General features: G+C 36.9%; 1 protein-coding gene across 2 annotated transcripts in view; it reads left to right on the plus strand.

Moving 5' to 3' along the window:
• The window catches only part of LOC148953542 (uncharacterized), a 207,245-nt gene that overhangs the window by 59,933 nt on the left and 129,710 nt on the right, over positions 1-17,602 (plus strand). For both annotated transcript variants that reach the window (XM_089088591.1, XM_089088592.1), the window contains exon 2: positions 3,095-3,464. In XM_089088591.1, coding sequence (XP_088944717.1) covers positions 3,095-3,464 — 370 coding nt within the window. The remainder of the gene's footprint in view (positions 1-3,094; positions 3,465-17,602) is intronic.

Raw genomic sequence — 17,602 nt, forward strand, 5'->3', positions numbered from 1 at the left:
AAGTAGCAATACTACTTATTTGTAAGCTTTGATAAGACTTAAAATGGATTTTTTTTTGTTGTGTTGTTGTTGATGTTATGACAAATATAAAAAAAACACACAAAATATAATAATAGTTATGAGCAAAGCGTAAATTATGCTCTGGCTTTTAGAAGGCCTTTAGAAGGCTAAGAGGGCCTTATAAGGCTGTTAAAGTTCGAATTTTGTTCCAATTCCTTACGAATGACCTCTGAAAGCTCTTTTGAAAGTACTAAATAAACTTTAGCGTAAAGACCGAGGTATTGACTAGGGGGCCAACCCCCTCACATACGTAATAATTACTGTTCATTTTAAGTTTTAATGTTGCTCCTTACTTTCAGTTGAAAAACATTTTTCTTATTTAATTTCTTATCGTTTTTTACATAATGCTGGGAAATCTGACGCCCCATTCATATAAATGTCCCTTCCCCATGAAAACATCCTCCATGTAAAGATCCTCACAAGTAAACCACCTTCCCCCCACGCCCCCACCCACCAGAAAAATTCCTCCTGAAAATGTCTGTAGGCTACACTTCCCAGTAACCAATACTATTGTAAATAATTGGCAAAGTTCATACCTTGCAGCCCTTCCCCCAGGGACTGTGGAGATTAAATCAACTTCGAAGACATAGTTATTAGATTTTCGACTATGGTGACTATGTAAAAAATGAGCGTGGGAGGGGGCCTAGTTGCCCTCCAATTTTTTGGTCACTTAAAAAGGTCACTAGAACTTATAGTTTTTGCTCGAATGAGCCCCTTCGCGATATTCTAGGACCACTGGATCAATACGATCACCCCTAGGGGAAAAAATCGAATAAACATGCATCCGTGATCTTTCTTCTGGAAAAATAAAAAAATTCCACATTTTTAAGATAGGAGTTTGAAACCTCTATTGTAGGGTTTACTGATACGCTGAATCTGATGGTGTAATTTTCACTAAGATTCTATTACTTTTGGAGGCTGTTTCCCCTTTTTTACAAAATAAGGCGGATTTTTTCAGGTCTTTTTCAGGCAGATTGTTCTCGTAACTTTTGATGGGTAAAGCTAAACTAGATTAAATTTATATATGTGAAATCAGCATAAAAATTCGGTTCTTTTGATTTACCTATTGGTATCGAAATTCCGTTTTTAGAGTTTCGGTTACTATTGAGCCGGGTCGCTCCTTACTTACAATTACAACTTACTTACAACTGTTTGGTTCTCAATACACTGTAAACAATTATATATTAAAAAATCAGATGAATACAAAACTCTCTTTGAATTTACTTGAATTTAATAAGTTACGCGCGTTATTTCCAGAGTACACTTTGGGGAAACTTTGTTAATCATTGCCTAGCGAAAGATCCATGAGAGCTTACTCGAAATACAAGTAGCTTGGAAGAAAGAGTTTTTCTAGCCAAATTTAAGACCCCCGCGCCATACCAACTAAATGTATGATTTTCTTCGTCCAAAGGATAATATTCAAAATTTGCATGCTAATCAGACAGTCAAGATCAAAAACCCCTTTCAATTATAAAATGCATGTTTATACAAGGGGAACTTGGAGAATTTACAATCCTCATCCCAGGGATTGTGGAGGCCATGTCATCCCTGGAAACATATTTGTTAGAGAAAGAGGCACAAGAAGGGAACTGATTGCCCTTTCCACTCACTTTTCACAATGTTAGAAAGGGCACTAAAACTTTAATTTTCCAATGTGCGTTCGTGGAATATTGCCGATACCCCCACATAGTGTCGTGTACATTCACACTGTAATTTATATTTAAAATTCTTAGATCTTCCTGAGATGCTCTGGATAGGCCACTCTGACAACCTTGATATCCATTGTACCTTTTGATACATTTGAACATTCCCTGGAAAGTTCAACTAAATACTCTTAGTCGTTCCTAAGATTTTGCAGAAACGTCCTTTTAACGACCTCTATGCACATAGTGTCTTTTGGCTTATTCCAAGATTTTCCAGAGGATTCCCTGAAAGGTTTCAAATTAATAGCCTTAGAGGTTCCTGAGATATTGCAGATACACCCTATTGGCGACCTGGATATCATAATATTTTCTTATGTAGTTCCACCCCCCCCCCTCCTCTACCGTCCCTGAAAGTTCCATTTAACTACCTTCAGGCTTTCCTAAGATATTAAAGATGTACAGTTTTGATAACCTGGATTAGCATAGTGTCTATTGATTTAGTTCAACACCCTCTCAACACTACAAGAGAGTTCAACTTAATACCTTGATGTTCCTGAAGATACGCCATTTTGACAACCTGGAGGTATTTATTGTCTTCTGATTTGTCTGAATAGCCCCTCTAACGTTCAATGGAAGTTTCAATGAATACGATTAGCTGCCCCTAAGACATTGCAGATATGCCATTTTGATAACATTGATGCACATAGGATCTTTTGATTAAGCTAAACATTCTCCTCAACATTCCGGGACATTTTAAACTTGATACACAGGATGGCTGGCCCCCAGTCCCCCCATTGCACTTTCTGGCTGAAGGGCCAAGAAACGGAGATCAGCACCGCCGGTTCGGACCTTAAGGATCTAGTGCCGTCATACTTACCCTTTGCTATTTTGGTCACCTTGGAATTAAAATGCTTCCCTTTTTTGGTTTTAGACCTATATGTGAACAATGGTTAGCTTGCATAATTTACAGCCCTTGCACCTGAGACTGTGGGGGCTCATATTATTCTTGGGGACAGGTTTTTTGGAGACTTCGACTAATTTGTTTATTGGAGACTTGGACTAAAAAAAATGTCCGCCTCAAAATTTTAATCCAATATTTTTGAGTATTAAGGGAAGAGGCTAGCTAAAGAGAGCATTGGAGGAGCAACGGTTACCCTCTAACCCCTTTGAACACTGTAAATTGGCATTGCAAATTTAAATTTTCAATCGAATGAGTCCCCTCCTTAGTTTTCATGACCACTCCTTCCATACAAAGTGGTATGGTGAAGGGAAAAACAAAATAACACATGGAAGCCATGGTGCTCTTTGCATAAACAGCGCTATTGCACAGACTATTATCAAAACTAGAAGTTCTTTCAGCTAATTTGATTCGACCAATATGTCTTTTTTAGCTAGCTGTTTGTGTTGCATGCATCACAGCCAAACCAGTTGGCAAAACCGCTGATGAAGAAGAAAGGCTTGCCATCTTTGTACTAGCAGGACCCGATTTCGGGAAAAACGACGCAGGACGATTTTCACAAGCAGGGAGCCCTAGCTGGTTTGATATTATAGCTGGTTTAAATTTTATGTTTCACCCAATCATGGGAATGTTTCAGGGTGGGGGAAGAAATCAAGCTTCTCACGGACAAAATTTCCCTGGAGCAGTCAAAGATCCTTCAATAGAAGCACCGTTCTCAAATATGGACAGTCTTCCGGGTTGGCCAACCATTCCTTCACCAGCTTTACCAGAACAGCTTCCAGAGCTTCCTTTGCCAGATTTACGTAAGTACTGTTTATTAATCCTATGCTACAACTGTTAAGTGATCAGCAATCCAATAAGTTGTATAGAAGCCTTACAGTTCTTCTATGCATAGAACTTGTCCGGATTGAGAATCTCCGTCTACCGTATAAGTCAAATTCACCCGCTTTACCAGAACAGCTTACAGAGATTCCTTTGCCAGATTTACGTAAGTAATGTTTATTAATCCTATGCTATAACTGATAAGTGATCAGCAATCCAATAAGTAGTATTACATAGCCTTACAGTTCTTCTATGCATAGAACTTGTCCGGATTGAGAATGTCCATCTACCGTATAAGTCAATTGAAGATAGGCCCAATAAATGTCTCTGAGAGCAATACAATCAATGACATACCTGTAGCATTATCTATTATATTTGCTTGTGCTTGCTTGTATATTGCTTGTGTATGCTTTTGCTTATGTTACTTGCTTGTGCTTATTATGATTTTATTATAGGTGCTTGGGTCTAAATTAAACTATTGAATCGAAGAATTCTACATGGTGTCAGAAGTCATGGATGTAAGTCAACCATCAATCAACTGGAACACCGATGATCTCGCTTCTGAATGGACCAAGTTCGAAAGTCATGCAATACTGATGTGCGAAGGTACCCTTGCTGAAAAGTCAGAGAAAGTGCTATGTGCCTACATTCTCATATAGGTTGGTAATCAAGGGCGAGAGATATTCAGCACGTTTGAGCTCACAGAAGCAGATAAAGACAAATTCAAGGTGTATTTGAAAAAGTTCAGAGAGTATGCAGCCCATAAGAAAAACCAAGTGTTCTCACGCTACATCTTCCAAAAGCGAGACCAAAGAGACGCTGAAAATGTTAAGAAATACATAACAGAACTAAAAATTCTAGTCAAACCATGTGGATAAACTGATGAAAGTGAGATGGTGAGAGACAAAATAGTATGTGAAGCGACAAATCGTAGACTGTGTGAGAAACTCTTGGGAATTGGTGACAGCATCACACTTACCCAAGCTGTCACAATTTGTCGTTCACATGAATCGACCCAAGCACAACACAAAAAATTTGAACAGAAAGAAATCAATCAAGAAGTGGATGTCATTTCGAAAAGCAAGTACTATCCGCCTCATAAGAAAGCAGAGTGCTACGTATGTGGTGGCATATACTCTCTCCAACACATATGTCCTGCTAAAGGAAAAACATGCTCAAAGTGCAAAAAGAGTAACCACTTCAGCAAAGTCTGCAGAAGCAAGGCAGCGAATGCTGTTGGCAATGGTGCAACAGAGAGCCCTAGTTTCACTAGTGAACTGCAAAATCAGGAAGAAACCGAGGTATTTCTATATGTGGTTGGAAAAGACTCCAGCAGTATAGAAGTTTTTGCAGAAATATCTGTCAGTAGAGAGCTGAAGATCAAATTCAAGGTTGACACTGGTGCTCAGGTCAACATACTCCCATCTCGATACTTAAACTGTCAGAAAAGCCAAAGCTAACCAAAGCCACTCAACGACTCACCAGCTATTGTGGGTCAGCCATACCCTACCTTGGGGTGTGCAGCCTGTCATGCAGCTACAAAAATGGACCTTTACAATCGCTTGTATTCTGCATAGTCAAATCTAATACCACGACCATAATTGGTCTCAAGACAAGCAAAGACCTGAACCTGATCAAGCTTGTTTTGAACATTGAACAGTCTCCACAAGCTAAAAATGTTGATGTGTTTAAGGGCACAGGGAAAGTTGGAACAGAATGAAAGATACATTTAAAGGACAATGCAACCGCAACTGTACACCCAGCTAGAAAAGTACCACTAGCAATGAAAGAGAGGGTTAAAAACGAACTAGATAGGTTGAAATTCCTTGACATCATTGAAAAAGTTAGCGAACCAACAGATTGGGTAAATGCCATGGTAATGGCGGAGAAAAAGGATAGAACTGTAAGACTATGTATTGACCCCGTGGACCTTAATAAGACCTAGAACGTCCACACTACCCTATCCCAACCTTCGAGGATGTTGTTGCCGAGATAGACGGAGCAGTTCTTTTCAGCAAATTAGATGCTCGCTCAGACTATTGGATACTACCACTCTATACTCGATTTTCGTACCTAGCAACTTTCAGCACAATATTTGGACGCTATAGGTGGAAGAGATATCCATTTGGCCTTGTGTCGGCACAAGATGAGTCCCAGAGGAAAATGGAAGAAGCATTTGAAGGTCTTAAAGGCATCAGAATGCTTGTGGATGACATCTTAGTATACGGAAAATCCCATAAAGAGCATGACGAAAGGCTTGCTGCAGTTCTCAACAGAGTTGAGGAAACCGGAATTCGATTCAATAAAGACAAATGTGAATTTGTGCAAAAGATCAAGTCAAATACTTTGGGCACATAATCAGCAAAGAGGGAATAAAGCCTGATGCTGAAAAAATAAAAGCGATAAAGGATATACCTTGACTTGACTTGCTTTATTTACTACTAATTACAAAATAAACTATAAACAAGCAACCGCCCGGGGAAGGCTCAAAAAGTCTGTTGAAATACGGCTGCAATCCTCTAATTCTCAACCTTTTAAAAATTTAATTTAAAAAAAAAAAAAAAAAAAAAAAAAGACCGGAACACTCTCTCAATTAAACAATAATACCAAAAACTATGGAAAAAAAAAAAAAAAAAAAAAAAAAAAAAAAAAAAAACTAACACATTAATAATGACAATAATAATAAATTACCTCCCCTCTACCAATAAATGTTTTTTTATTTTTAATTTAAACGACCCAATGTGTTCAGCTTCCCGAACACCAACTGGGATATCACTTCAATTAGCCGGAGCCAAGCACCGAATTTTGAAAACTGCACATGTGGTGTCTCGATATTCAACCGTAAAATTTTCCGTCTCTCTATTCGCATACCTGTGGAGTGAACTATTTACGCGAACATAATTTGTAAAAACTGGAGGACATACATCATTCCAACATCTATAGGCAAAAATAGCAGCTTGGTAATCGCCAATCTGACCAATGTTAAGCGCTCTTAATTTTTTAAAACATGACGCGGTATCATTCACAATTTCTATATAATTCCCAAGAAGACGGACTGTTTTATTTTGTATAATCTGCACTCATTTTGAAATTTGCATGAAAATTGGTAGACAAAATGACACAACCATAAAAAATATAGGGCGAAACAATACTATGATACAATCATAAAAGAACCAATAATGGTAAAAAATGCTTCAAACGACGCAAAATTCCCAGACCTCTAGCAGCTTTAGCTGCAACAAGATCACTATGGTGCTTCCAAGACAAATTACAATCAAGCTGGAAGCCCAAATAACGCACCTCATGCACCTGTGGCAAAGGCTTACCATTAAAAAATATCTCTCCATCAACACTCGGAGGCTTACCAACTCTCCTAAAAATAATAAAATTAGTTTTTTTAACATTCACTGACAAAAGGCTGAAACTTGTAAATACATAAAATGACTTTAAAACCCTATTTACTTTAAACAATAGATCATCAATCATTCGACTAGACATAGTTAAAGCAGTATCATCCGCGAAAGTCGTGATAAAACACTCCGGTAAGTAAAAACGCATTGAATCAACATACACAAGGTACAGAAGTGGTCCCAAGATAGATGCCTGAGGTACACCACACTTAACTTGATAGGGAGAAGAAAATGCATCATTTAAAACAACTTGAATAGATCTTCCACTTAAAAAACTATCAAACCATTTCAGATAATTACCACAAACTCCAAGGGACTGTAGACGTTTGAGTAAGATTTTAAAATCCACTGTATCAAACGCCTTTCTAAAACCAATAAAAACAGTCAAAGGGATTTCACCACGTTCAAAGCGTATTTACAATATCACAGAGAGAATGCACGGCGTCCGACGTCGAGTGACCTTTCCTAGAGCCGAACTGAGTTTCACTTAACATCCCTGTTTTCGTAAGGTAATCATATAGCCTTTTATGCACAATTTTTTCAAATATTTTTGAAAACAGGGGAAGGATTGACATAGGTCTATAATTTTCGATATCTAGTTTAGACCCACCTTGATGGAGAAGGATGACTTTTGCCCTTTTAAGCGCATCGGGGAATACCCCAGTTTCCAGGGAAAGATTGATTATGTGGACGAGACATGGTATTAAATAACACATCACTGATTTAAAAGCCTTAAAATTAATTCCAGCTGTCCCTGCTGAATTAGATTTGATTGGTTTCACGACCTTCAGAATTTCATCTCCAGTACACGGTTGAAGCTCAATTTTATTTCCAAGTCCTCTTTCATCCAAAAATTCGTCCTCCAAGGACCCATTATTAAAATTCATTAACCCTTCTGTCTCCATATTTTGACTAATACTTCAGAAGAGCTGAGCAACTTTATTAGTAATAATCGTTTCATCACTCACTGCTTCTCCTTGAATCAGCAGCGAATTGGGTGGAGCTTCTTTCCTCTTTCCCAATAGGCCATTTATAACCTTCCAAGTTCCTCTCGCATTATCCTTATTTAAACTCAGTTGGTTAGCAAAATATTCTTTTTTAGCTTTTCTTCTCATTGAGTTCACTTTATTGCGTATTATTTTAAACTCTTCCAATTTCTTGACACACTTACTATTTAAATAATCTGCATACACTTGATTTCTTAAATCTGACGCTTCAAGAATTTCTGTAGTTATCCAAGGCTTCCTTGGTTGATCCTTATGCGGTTTCACAAATTTAACTGGGCAAGTCTTGTCATAAATTGGCTGTATGATCCCCATCATGCAATCAAATGCCCCAGAAGCGTCATCTTTTATCTCCAAAATCTCGCTAAGATCAGTGCTGCTTAATTCATCACCAAATCTCTGTAAGTTCTCTTTTTTTAACGATCGAGTCTTCACTTTTTTCTTTCATTTGTTTTTATGCGGACACAAGGTACCGTTCCGAGAACTGGAAAATGGTCAGAACAAGGGTACAGAAAAACATCAGCATAACTACGGTCCAGATACTTCGAACCAACAAAAATATTGTCAATGAGAGTAGCTGAATGACTCGTAACCCGTGTTGGAATATTAGCTAGGGGAAAAAGATCATTAGCAGCCATCAAATTAAAAAATCAAGATTCACTCCGTTCAGCGATAGCAGATCAAAGTTAAAATTACCCATACAAATAAAATCTAAACCTGTCCAAGACACCGCACGCGTAAGTTGATCAAATCCACGCTCAAAATCTTCCCAGCTTGCGCTCGGTGGCTTATACACAATACTAATCAAAAATTTACTACTACCCAAATTTAAATCTATACTAAAAATTTCAAACTTACCCTCTATCCAAACATCAATATCATTTCTTACTTGGTATGTCAATGACTTTGAAATAAAACATGCAATTCCCCCTCTGTGAAGTGACGTCCGGATTTTAGCCTCCAAATTATAATCTGGAAAAGAATACAGCGAGAAAGAGTGTTCCTGACTAAAAAAACTTTCAGATATACCAATAAAACTAATTTTTCCTTGAGAATCAGAAAGAAATTGCAACACATCTTCATAACCAGTAGTGAGGTGACAATTCCAGGCACATAAACGCAACGAATCGGCTTCCCCGGGGTATAACTTCAATCTCTGGACATAAGCACTATTTTTTAACGGTTGAAATCTAACTTGGTTCATGCACAGTTCAGCATCTCTTGCTATTGGTGCCTATAGAATCTCTTCTAAATGAAAAGGTTGACTCATTAAATCATCAACTGAAGAACCGACGAAAGTAAATAAATAAACCTATAACATATCTGTCTAAATGAAAAAAAAGAAAAAAAAATTAAGAAATAAGAAATAGGAGACCAAGACATTTTTTTTCAAATAATAATAGAAAGACTAAAAGCAAAAACTAAACAAAGCAGATCCCTCAAAAGAAAAGGAAAAGCAATAATAAAATAAACAGTAGACCAAAACATTTTATGCTAATAATAATAATAATTAAAAAATCGCGAAAAACAAACACAAACAAAAACGCCAACAAAGCTGTACAGACAAGAACAAACGAGAGAAAACACCACAAAAATGATTTCATACACATTCAGCGAGAATTCTTATTGGCCAGGCAGACGGTTCACCAAGCAGCTTCACTAGTGTGTTACTCCAGTCAGTCCATACATTATCAACCCCAAAGTGATCCCGTGCGCCCTTTCACTGGGTACGATGTCGCTTTGAAAGGGATTCCGACAAAAAGATTCCAGACCCAGCTAGCTTAGATTTCTGTAAGAACACTTTTCGAGCAACTTCTATACTAACAAATTGCACTAAAACTGGGGCAACTTTGTCACTGGTGGTATGAGGCCCATTCATTCTAAACCGGAAAACACTTGATAATTCGCTAGAAGATATACCAGTAAAACCCATCCGTGTCGAAAGGACACTGAGCATAGTCGTTTTAAGGTCAACTCCTGGCTTTTGCTTCAGACCGATGAAAACAAGACTGTCCAACATATTTTCTTGATCAATATCGTCTAGCTTGACTTCGATTTTTCAATTCGATTCTCCAGATTACGGGTTTGCATTCAATACATTTTCAACTCACGCTCGATACGGTCTAATATGGGGTTGAACTCTAGTGACACAGACTTATATAACTCGCTAATTTTAGTCTCAGCTGTATCTTTAAGACCAGATTTCGCATTCGAGCCACACTTGGCAGAAACCTGACGAGTTATCTCTGTAACTATAGATTCCCTAGTTTTCTCTAGCTCCTGTTCTGTAGCGGAAATTCGTGCAAATAAAGCAGACTGTGAGCCGGGCAGCGCAGCAGCTTGATCTGGTACTTTTAGTGCCGCAAACGCTTTTGAAATAGACCTGTAAATGTTGGGAAAACGCTCAAGTTCCTCAAATGCGTGTTTCACATTCTTCGCAGTTTTAGTAGAAGCCTCTTGAATATTATCCTTGTACGATACAAGATTATTCTCAGAAGCAATTTGCTCGTTATGATCCCCGTAACAAAAGATCAAATAGTTAGTTCGCTTTCCATCATTTTTCGTAATCTTCAGAATTCGTACAGGTCACAATAGATAGCCTGCAAATTTCGACAATGCATGATCGAACTGCTTGAAAGTCGTCCTGAGGAGTGTGAGAAAGAAACGTCGACATTAAAAATGAAAAACTAACATGAGGAATATCATGTAGTGGGCAGGCCCACGGAAGGCGTTGATAATCACTGCTCTTGCAGGGTGGCCCAGCGGACCGTGGAGGCCTGCGACGTTTTTTTTCCACCGTTTTCTTACATCAAAAACAGCATAGCATCCAATTATTAACAAAATAACTAAGCCACAGCAAGTCATTTTTCTTTTCACAAAACGTGAATACAGCGAAACGAATTAATTCACTTATTGCGAAACTGTCCACTGTAATTTATTCTAAATTTAATCCGGCTTAAAAACAAAACAGATGTTTACAGGTCAGATACCAAACAAGAGCTGAATGCCGAATCCCAAGTCAAAAGAGGAGCTTCATACGTGACTCGGAGTGTTGAATTTTCTATCGAAATACATACCTGATCTATCTTCAAAGAACAAGCCATTGAGAGGCCTGACTAAAGCCACAGAATTCAAGTGGGAAGCTGTTCACAAGTGATCGATCGATGCCATCGTTTTTGGATGCAAACACTTCCACGACTACATCTATGGTCGAAAAGTCTTCGTTACAACTGACCATCGCCCACTAGAGACTATCCTGTCATGCCCACTCCATGATGCACCCGCCCAACTCCAGCGAATGATGATACAGATTCACCCCTACGACTTAGACGTCCGATACAGCCCTGGAGCAGAAATACTAATACCAGATGCACTATCACGCCTTCACTTACCTGACACGGACACTCAATTACACACCGACATTGAAGTTTATGTTTATGCAGTGATGAAATCCTTACCAGAGAGAGACTCTAAACTTAAGGAAATCTGGTATGAGACACGCCAAGATGCCCAACTAGGGACACTCGCATCCCCTGTACGTTATGGCTGACCTTCAACATGTCAGTCACGCCCGATAATGTTAAACTCTATTTTAAATTGACAACACTGTTCAAACGCCATTGAGGTTACCTTAACTGCTAATCACCTTAAGCCTTTTTCTCTATCGTCAAGTACATGCTCTGGAAAGGTACCAAGGAACATAAGGCAATTCAGCAACCAGTGGGGAATCCCCGCTCGTAACTGCTAATCACTTTAACCCTCTTTCTCCATCGTCAAGTACATGCTCTGGAAAGGTACCAAGGAACATAAGGCAATTCAGGAACCAGCGGGGAATCCCCGCTCGTTATTGCTAATCACTTTAATTCTTTTTCTCCATCGTCGAGTACATGCTCTGGAAAGGTACCAATGAACGTAAGGCAATTCAGGAACCAGAGGGGAATCCCCTCTCGTAATTGCTAATCACTTTAATCCTTTTTCTCCATCGTCAATTGCATGCTCTGGAAATGTGCCAAGGAAAGGCAAGCAAAACTCTCTCCCATCCCTCCAAAAATATTTTATTCAGAGATTTCTTGTTAAAAAATTATCCAATCACTAATTAGAATCAATCACACCCCTATTATTCAAACATTAATTAATATCGTTCATAGTGTCCAATTTGCGAATTCCTTATCCCTTTTTGCAAATGTCAAAAAAAAATTCCGATTGTAAAAGCGTGTTTAATCATGTTGCTTGGAAAGGTATCCATAAGTACATTCTCTGGAAATGTTTTTCCTATACGTCTAAGCAAATAGCATGGTCCTATTGCGGTGTGCAAATAGCATGGTCGTATGGCTGTATGCAAATAGCATGGTAATTCCTAGTGCGGTCGGCAAATAGCATCGTCCTATTGCGGTATGCAAATAGCATGGTCCTATTGCGGTATGCAAATAGCATGGTCCTATTGCGGTATGCAAATAGCATGGGAATTCCTAGTGCGGTCGGCAAATAGCATGGTCCTATTGCGGTATGCAAATAGCATGGTCCTATTGCGGTATGCAAATAGCATGCTCCTATTGCGATATGCAAATAGCATGGGAATTCCTAGTGCGGTACGTAAAATGGTACCTACTACTCTACTAATGCAGATTTATAAATATTTTTTTTCTCATTTTACCTTTTATTTTTTTTCTTATTTTTTTTTATTTTATTACTATGTTTAAGGGGTTACTCCAAACAAGTGAAAGCTTACGGAGGGTTAATTTTTTTGTTGTATTGCTTTTTTTATTGTTTTCTTTATGTATTTTGCTTTTGTATTTTCTTGAATAGACCCCGTTATCAAATCAAAAATCAAATCAAAAGGCTTTTCCCCCCTCTTCAATACCTTGCACCTTGCGCTAAAGTTTAACATTTCGTCACATTTTTTTTTAAGAACGACTCCTGAAACACAAGGTCTGTTTTATTAGAATAGGAAACGTTTTTACGAAGGGAAACGTAGGGCTGTAGTAAACGTTTGAACTTAGCAGTATATATTCCTTTTATGCATCCTTTTCTTGTAAACAGCTTGTTTCATCGAGTTTTGTCATTCTGCCATGCCATTATTAAATATCTATTTTAAATGTATTGTGTATCAGGCCCGCGGGCAGGAATTTATCTTAAGAAGGTGCACGTTTGGAAGAGGTATGGGTGAAAAAAAAACAGACTAATTATATTAAAAATAATGAAAATCAGAGTGTTTTTCAACTCCCACAAGGGAGTTGTCTAATTCCGCACGAGCCTTCAGATAAATATAGAAAGAAGTATAAAGGAAGTGGAAGTAATCTCTTTTCCTCCTCCATTTAGAATAAGCCTGAATAAGGGTGCTGCGGTGTCATACCTCCCTTAGTGTTGCAGAAAAATGTATTTGGCATTGATTATGAACATCTAAAGAAAAGAAAACGATCTTTTGGTACCCTCTGATTGTGATTTCCTTCTTTTGTTTTGTAACAAAAGTACGAGAAAAACCAATTGTTGGAAATACATACCGTTTTCAGTAAAGCTCAAAGATACTCAAAGATAGCCTTTTAAGTGTTTAAGGGGTTTTTACTACATTCGTCTTTATGGTAATTTCTGTTCGTTTTAGGTTTTAATATGGCTGTTTACTTTCTTTTGAAAACTATTGTTTTGGAAAGTTTTTTTTTATAAATAATAGTATGTTATCGTTTCAACTTTTTTTTCAATATTTTTTTTTTATTTCATTAAGGCTGATAGTTCAGGTTTTATCAATAAGTCCGACATGGTATTTGACTTTGTTTCTGCTTATTTTATGTTTTAGCATGACTCTTCGCTTTCCTTTATTTTTTTTTTTAACCGTTTGGTAAGTTCATTAAAGACGGATTAGATCCCTCTATCAACTAAAGTAAACTTTTTTAATTAAGAAAAAGATTTTCTTACGACAATGCAGCAATAAAATGTAGCATTGGTGTTCACCGATAGGTGTTCACCAATTTTTATTACAGAATTGTATTTTTTGAAATTTCAGTTTCAGTAGGAAATATTGTCCAAAACTCACTCAATGTTGCTCGGATTGCTAAAATCTCTAAGATTTGCTACAAGTGAGGTTCTGACTAGAGTTGAATTTTGCTTCGTAAGCCAAATTTTACAGCCACCTGAGAGAAAAATATCTTAGTATAAGGCTAACATTCGGTTCGTTATGATTTCGGGTCAGAGTTGAAAAATTATTTTCTACAGCCGAAAAAATTATATTTGAGTAGATAAGAGCTTCCTGTTTACGGTTTACGGACTGATAAAATTGTTGCTTCGGACAATTTATATATATATATATATATATATATATATATATATATATATATATATATATATATATATATATATATATATATATATATATATATATATATATATATATATATATATATATATATATATATATATATATATATATATATATATATATATATATATATATATATAAATTGTCCGACGCAACAATTTTATCAGTCCGTAAACCGTAAACAGGAAGGTCTTATCTACTCAAATATAATTTTTTCGGCTGTAGAAAATAATTTTTCAACTCTGACCCGAAATCATAACGAACCGAATGTTAGCCTTATACTAAGATATTTTTCTCTCAGGTGGCTGTAAAATTTGGCTTACGAAGCAAAATTCAACTCTAGTCAGAACCTCACTTGTAGCAAATCTTAGAGATTTTAGCAATCCGAGCAACATTGAGTGAGTTTTGGACAATATTTCCTACTGAAACTGAAATTTCAAAAAATACAATTCTGTAATAAAAATTGGTGAACACCTATCGGTGAACACCAATGCTACATTTTATTGCTGCATTGTCGTAAGAAAATCTTTTTCTTAATTAAAAAAGTTTACTTTAGTTGATAGAGGGATCTAATCCGTCTTTAATGAACTTACCAAACGGTTAAAAAAAAAATAAAGGAAAGCGAAGAGTCATTCTAAAACATAAAATAAGCAGAAACAAAGTCAAATACCATGTCGGACTTATTGATAAAACCTGAACTATCAGCCTTAATGAAATAAAAAAAAAAATATTGAAAAAAAAGTTGAAACGATAACATACTATTATTTATAAAAAAAAACTTTCCAAAACAATAGTTTTCAAAAGAAAGTAAACAGCCATATTAAAACCTAAAACGAACAGAAATTACCATAAAGACGAATGTAGTAAAAACCCCTTAAACACTTAAAAGGCTATCTTTGAGTATCTTTGAGCTTTACTGAAAACGGTATGTATTTCCAACAATTGGTTTTTCTCGTACTTTTGTTACAAAACCATCAAAACAAAAGAAGGAAATCACAATCAGAGGGTACCAAAAGATCGTTTTCTTTTCTTTAGATGTTCATAATCAATGCCAAATACATTTTTCTGCAACACTAAGGGAGGTATGACACCGCAGCACCCTTATTCAGGCTTATTCTAAATGGAGGAGGAAAAGAGATTACTTCCACTTCCTTTATACTTCTTTCTATATTTATCTGAAGGCTCGTGCGGAATTAGACAACTCCCTTGTGGGAGTTGAAAAACACTCTGATTTTCATTATTTTTAATATAATTAGTCTGTTTTTTTTTCACCCATACCTCTTCCAAACGTGCACCTTCTTAAGATAAATTCCTGCCCGCGGGCCTGATACACAATACATTTAAAATAGATATTTAATAATGGCATGGCAGAATGACAAAACTCGATGAAACAAGCTGTTTACAAGAAAAGGATGCATAAAAGGAATATATACTGCTAAGTTCAAACGTTTACTACAGCCCTACGTTTCCCTTCGTAAAAACGTTTCCTATTCTAATAAAACAGACCTTGTGTTTCAGGAGTCGTTCTTAAAAAAAATGTGACGAAATGTTAAACTTTAGCGCAAGGTGCAAGGTATTGAAGAGGGGGGAAAAGCCTTTTGATTTGATTTTTGATTTGATAACGGGGTCTATTCAAGAAAATACAAAAGCAAAATACATAAAGAAAACACTAAAAAAAGCAATACAACAAAAAAATTAACCCTCCGTAGGGTTTCACTCGCTTGGAGTAACCCCTTAAACATAGGAATAAAATAAAAAAAAAATAAGAAAAAAAATAAAAGGTAAAATGAGAAAACAAATATTTATAAATCTGCATTAGTAGAGTAGTAGGTACCATTTTACGTACCGCACTAGGAATTCCCATGCTATTTGCATATCGCAATAGGACCATGCTATTTGCATACCGCAATAGGACCATGCTATTTGCATACCGCAATAGGACCATGCTATTTGCCGACCGCACTAGGAATTCCCACGCTATTTGCATACCGCAATAGGACCATGCTATTTGCATACCGCAATAGGACCATGATATTTGCATACCGCACTAGGACCATGATATATGCCGACAGCACTAGGAATTCCCATGCTATTTGCATAACGCAATAGGGCCATGCTATTTGCACACCGCAATAGGACCATGCTATTTGCTTAGACGTATAGGAAAAACATTTCCAGAGAATGTACTTATGGATACCTTTCCAAGCAACATGATTAAACACGCTTTTACAATCGGAATTTTTTTTTGACATTTGCAAAAAGGGAAAAGGAATTCGCAAATTGGACACTATGAACGATATTAATTAATGTTTGAATAATAGGGGTGTGATTGATTCTAATTAGTGATTGGATAATTTTTTAACAAGAAATCTCTGAATAAAATATTTTTGGAGGGATGGGAGAGAGTTTTGCTTGCCTTTCATTGACACCTTTCCAGAGCATGTAATTGACGATGGAGAAAAAGGGTTAAAGTGATTAGCAATTACGAGAGGGGAGTCCCCGCTGGTTCCTGAATTGCCTTACGTTCATTGTTACCTTTCCAGAGCATGTACTCGATGATGGAGAAAAAGAATTAAAGTGATTAGCAATAACGAGCGGGGATTCCCCGCTGGTTCCTGAATTGCCTTATGTTCCTTGGTACCTTTCCAGAGCATGTACTTGACGATGGAGAAAGAGGGTTAAAGTGATTAGCAGTTACGAGCGGGGATTCCCCACTGGTTCCTGAATTGCCTTATGTTCCTTGGTACCTTTCCAGAGCATGTACTTGACGATAGAGAAAAAGGCTTAAGGTGATTAGCAGTTAAGGTAACCTCAATGGCGTTTGAACAGTGTTGTCAATTTAAAATAGAGTTTAACATTATAGTATACTAAAAACTTGATACTAAGAAAGATGTAGATGGCAAGAAAAGAATTTTAATAATGGATAGCTTTACTTCTTCGATGTGTTCTGTATAATACACAAGTGGCGTTTGAACAGTGTTGTCAGTTTAAAATATGGTCTAACGTTATAGTATACTAAAAAGTTGATACTAAGAGAGATGTAGATGGCAAGAAAAGAATTTTAATAAAGAAATTCAGAACAATCCATAGAAATCCTTACAGATCAATTAGTGAGGTATACATGAGTATGAACCATCATGGATCATAAGCACCAACGACCCTAACCATCAGGGACTTCAACCCTCCATAGGTCCCCTATCCCCAAACTCGAAGGGCACCCCCTCCCTCCAACTTTTTGGCCCCCCCTCCCCTTCCCATTTTTTTTTATTATTTTTTTAACATGATATATTTTTTTCAACTTTTTTTTTTACATGTCTTCGAATGAGATGAAACATACTTAAATTCAGTAGTGTTTTGTCATGGTTTACCTTGTCACAGTTACATTCTCTTCATTT

The sequence above is a fragment of the Artemia sp. Qi Xiang Cuo genome, chromosome 4 (assembly GCF_049724085.1).
Source record: "Artemia sp. Qi Xiang Cuo chromosome 4, ASM4972408v1, whole genome shotgun sequence".
Classification (NCBI taxonomy): Eukaryota; Metazoa; Arthropoda; class Branchiopoda; order Anostraca; family Artemiidae; genus Artemia; species Artemia sp. Qi Xiang Cuo.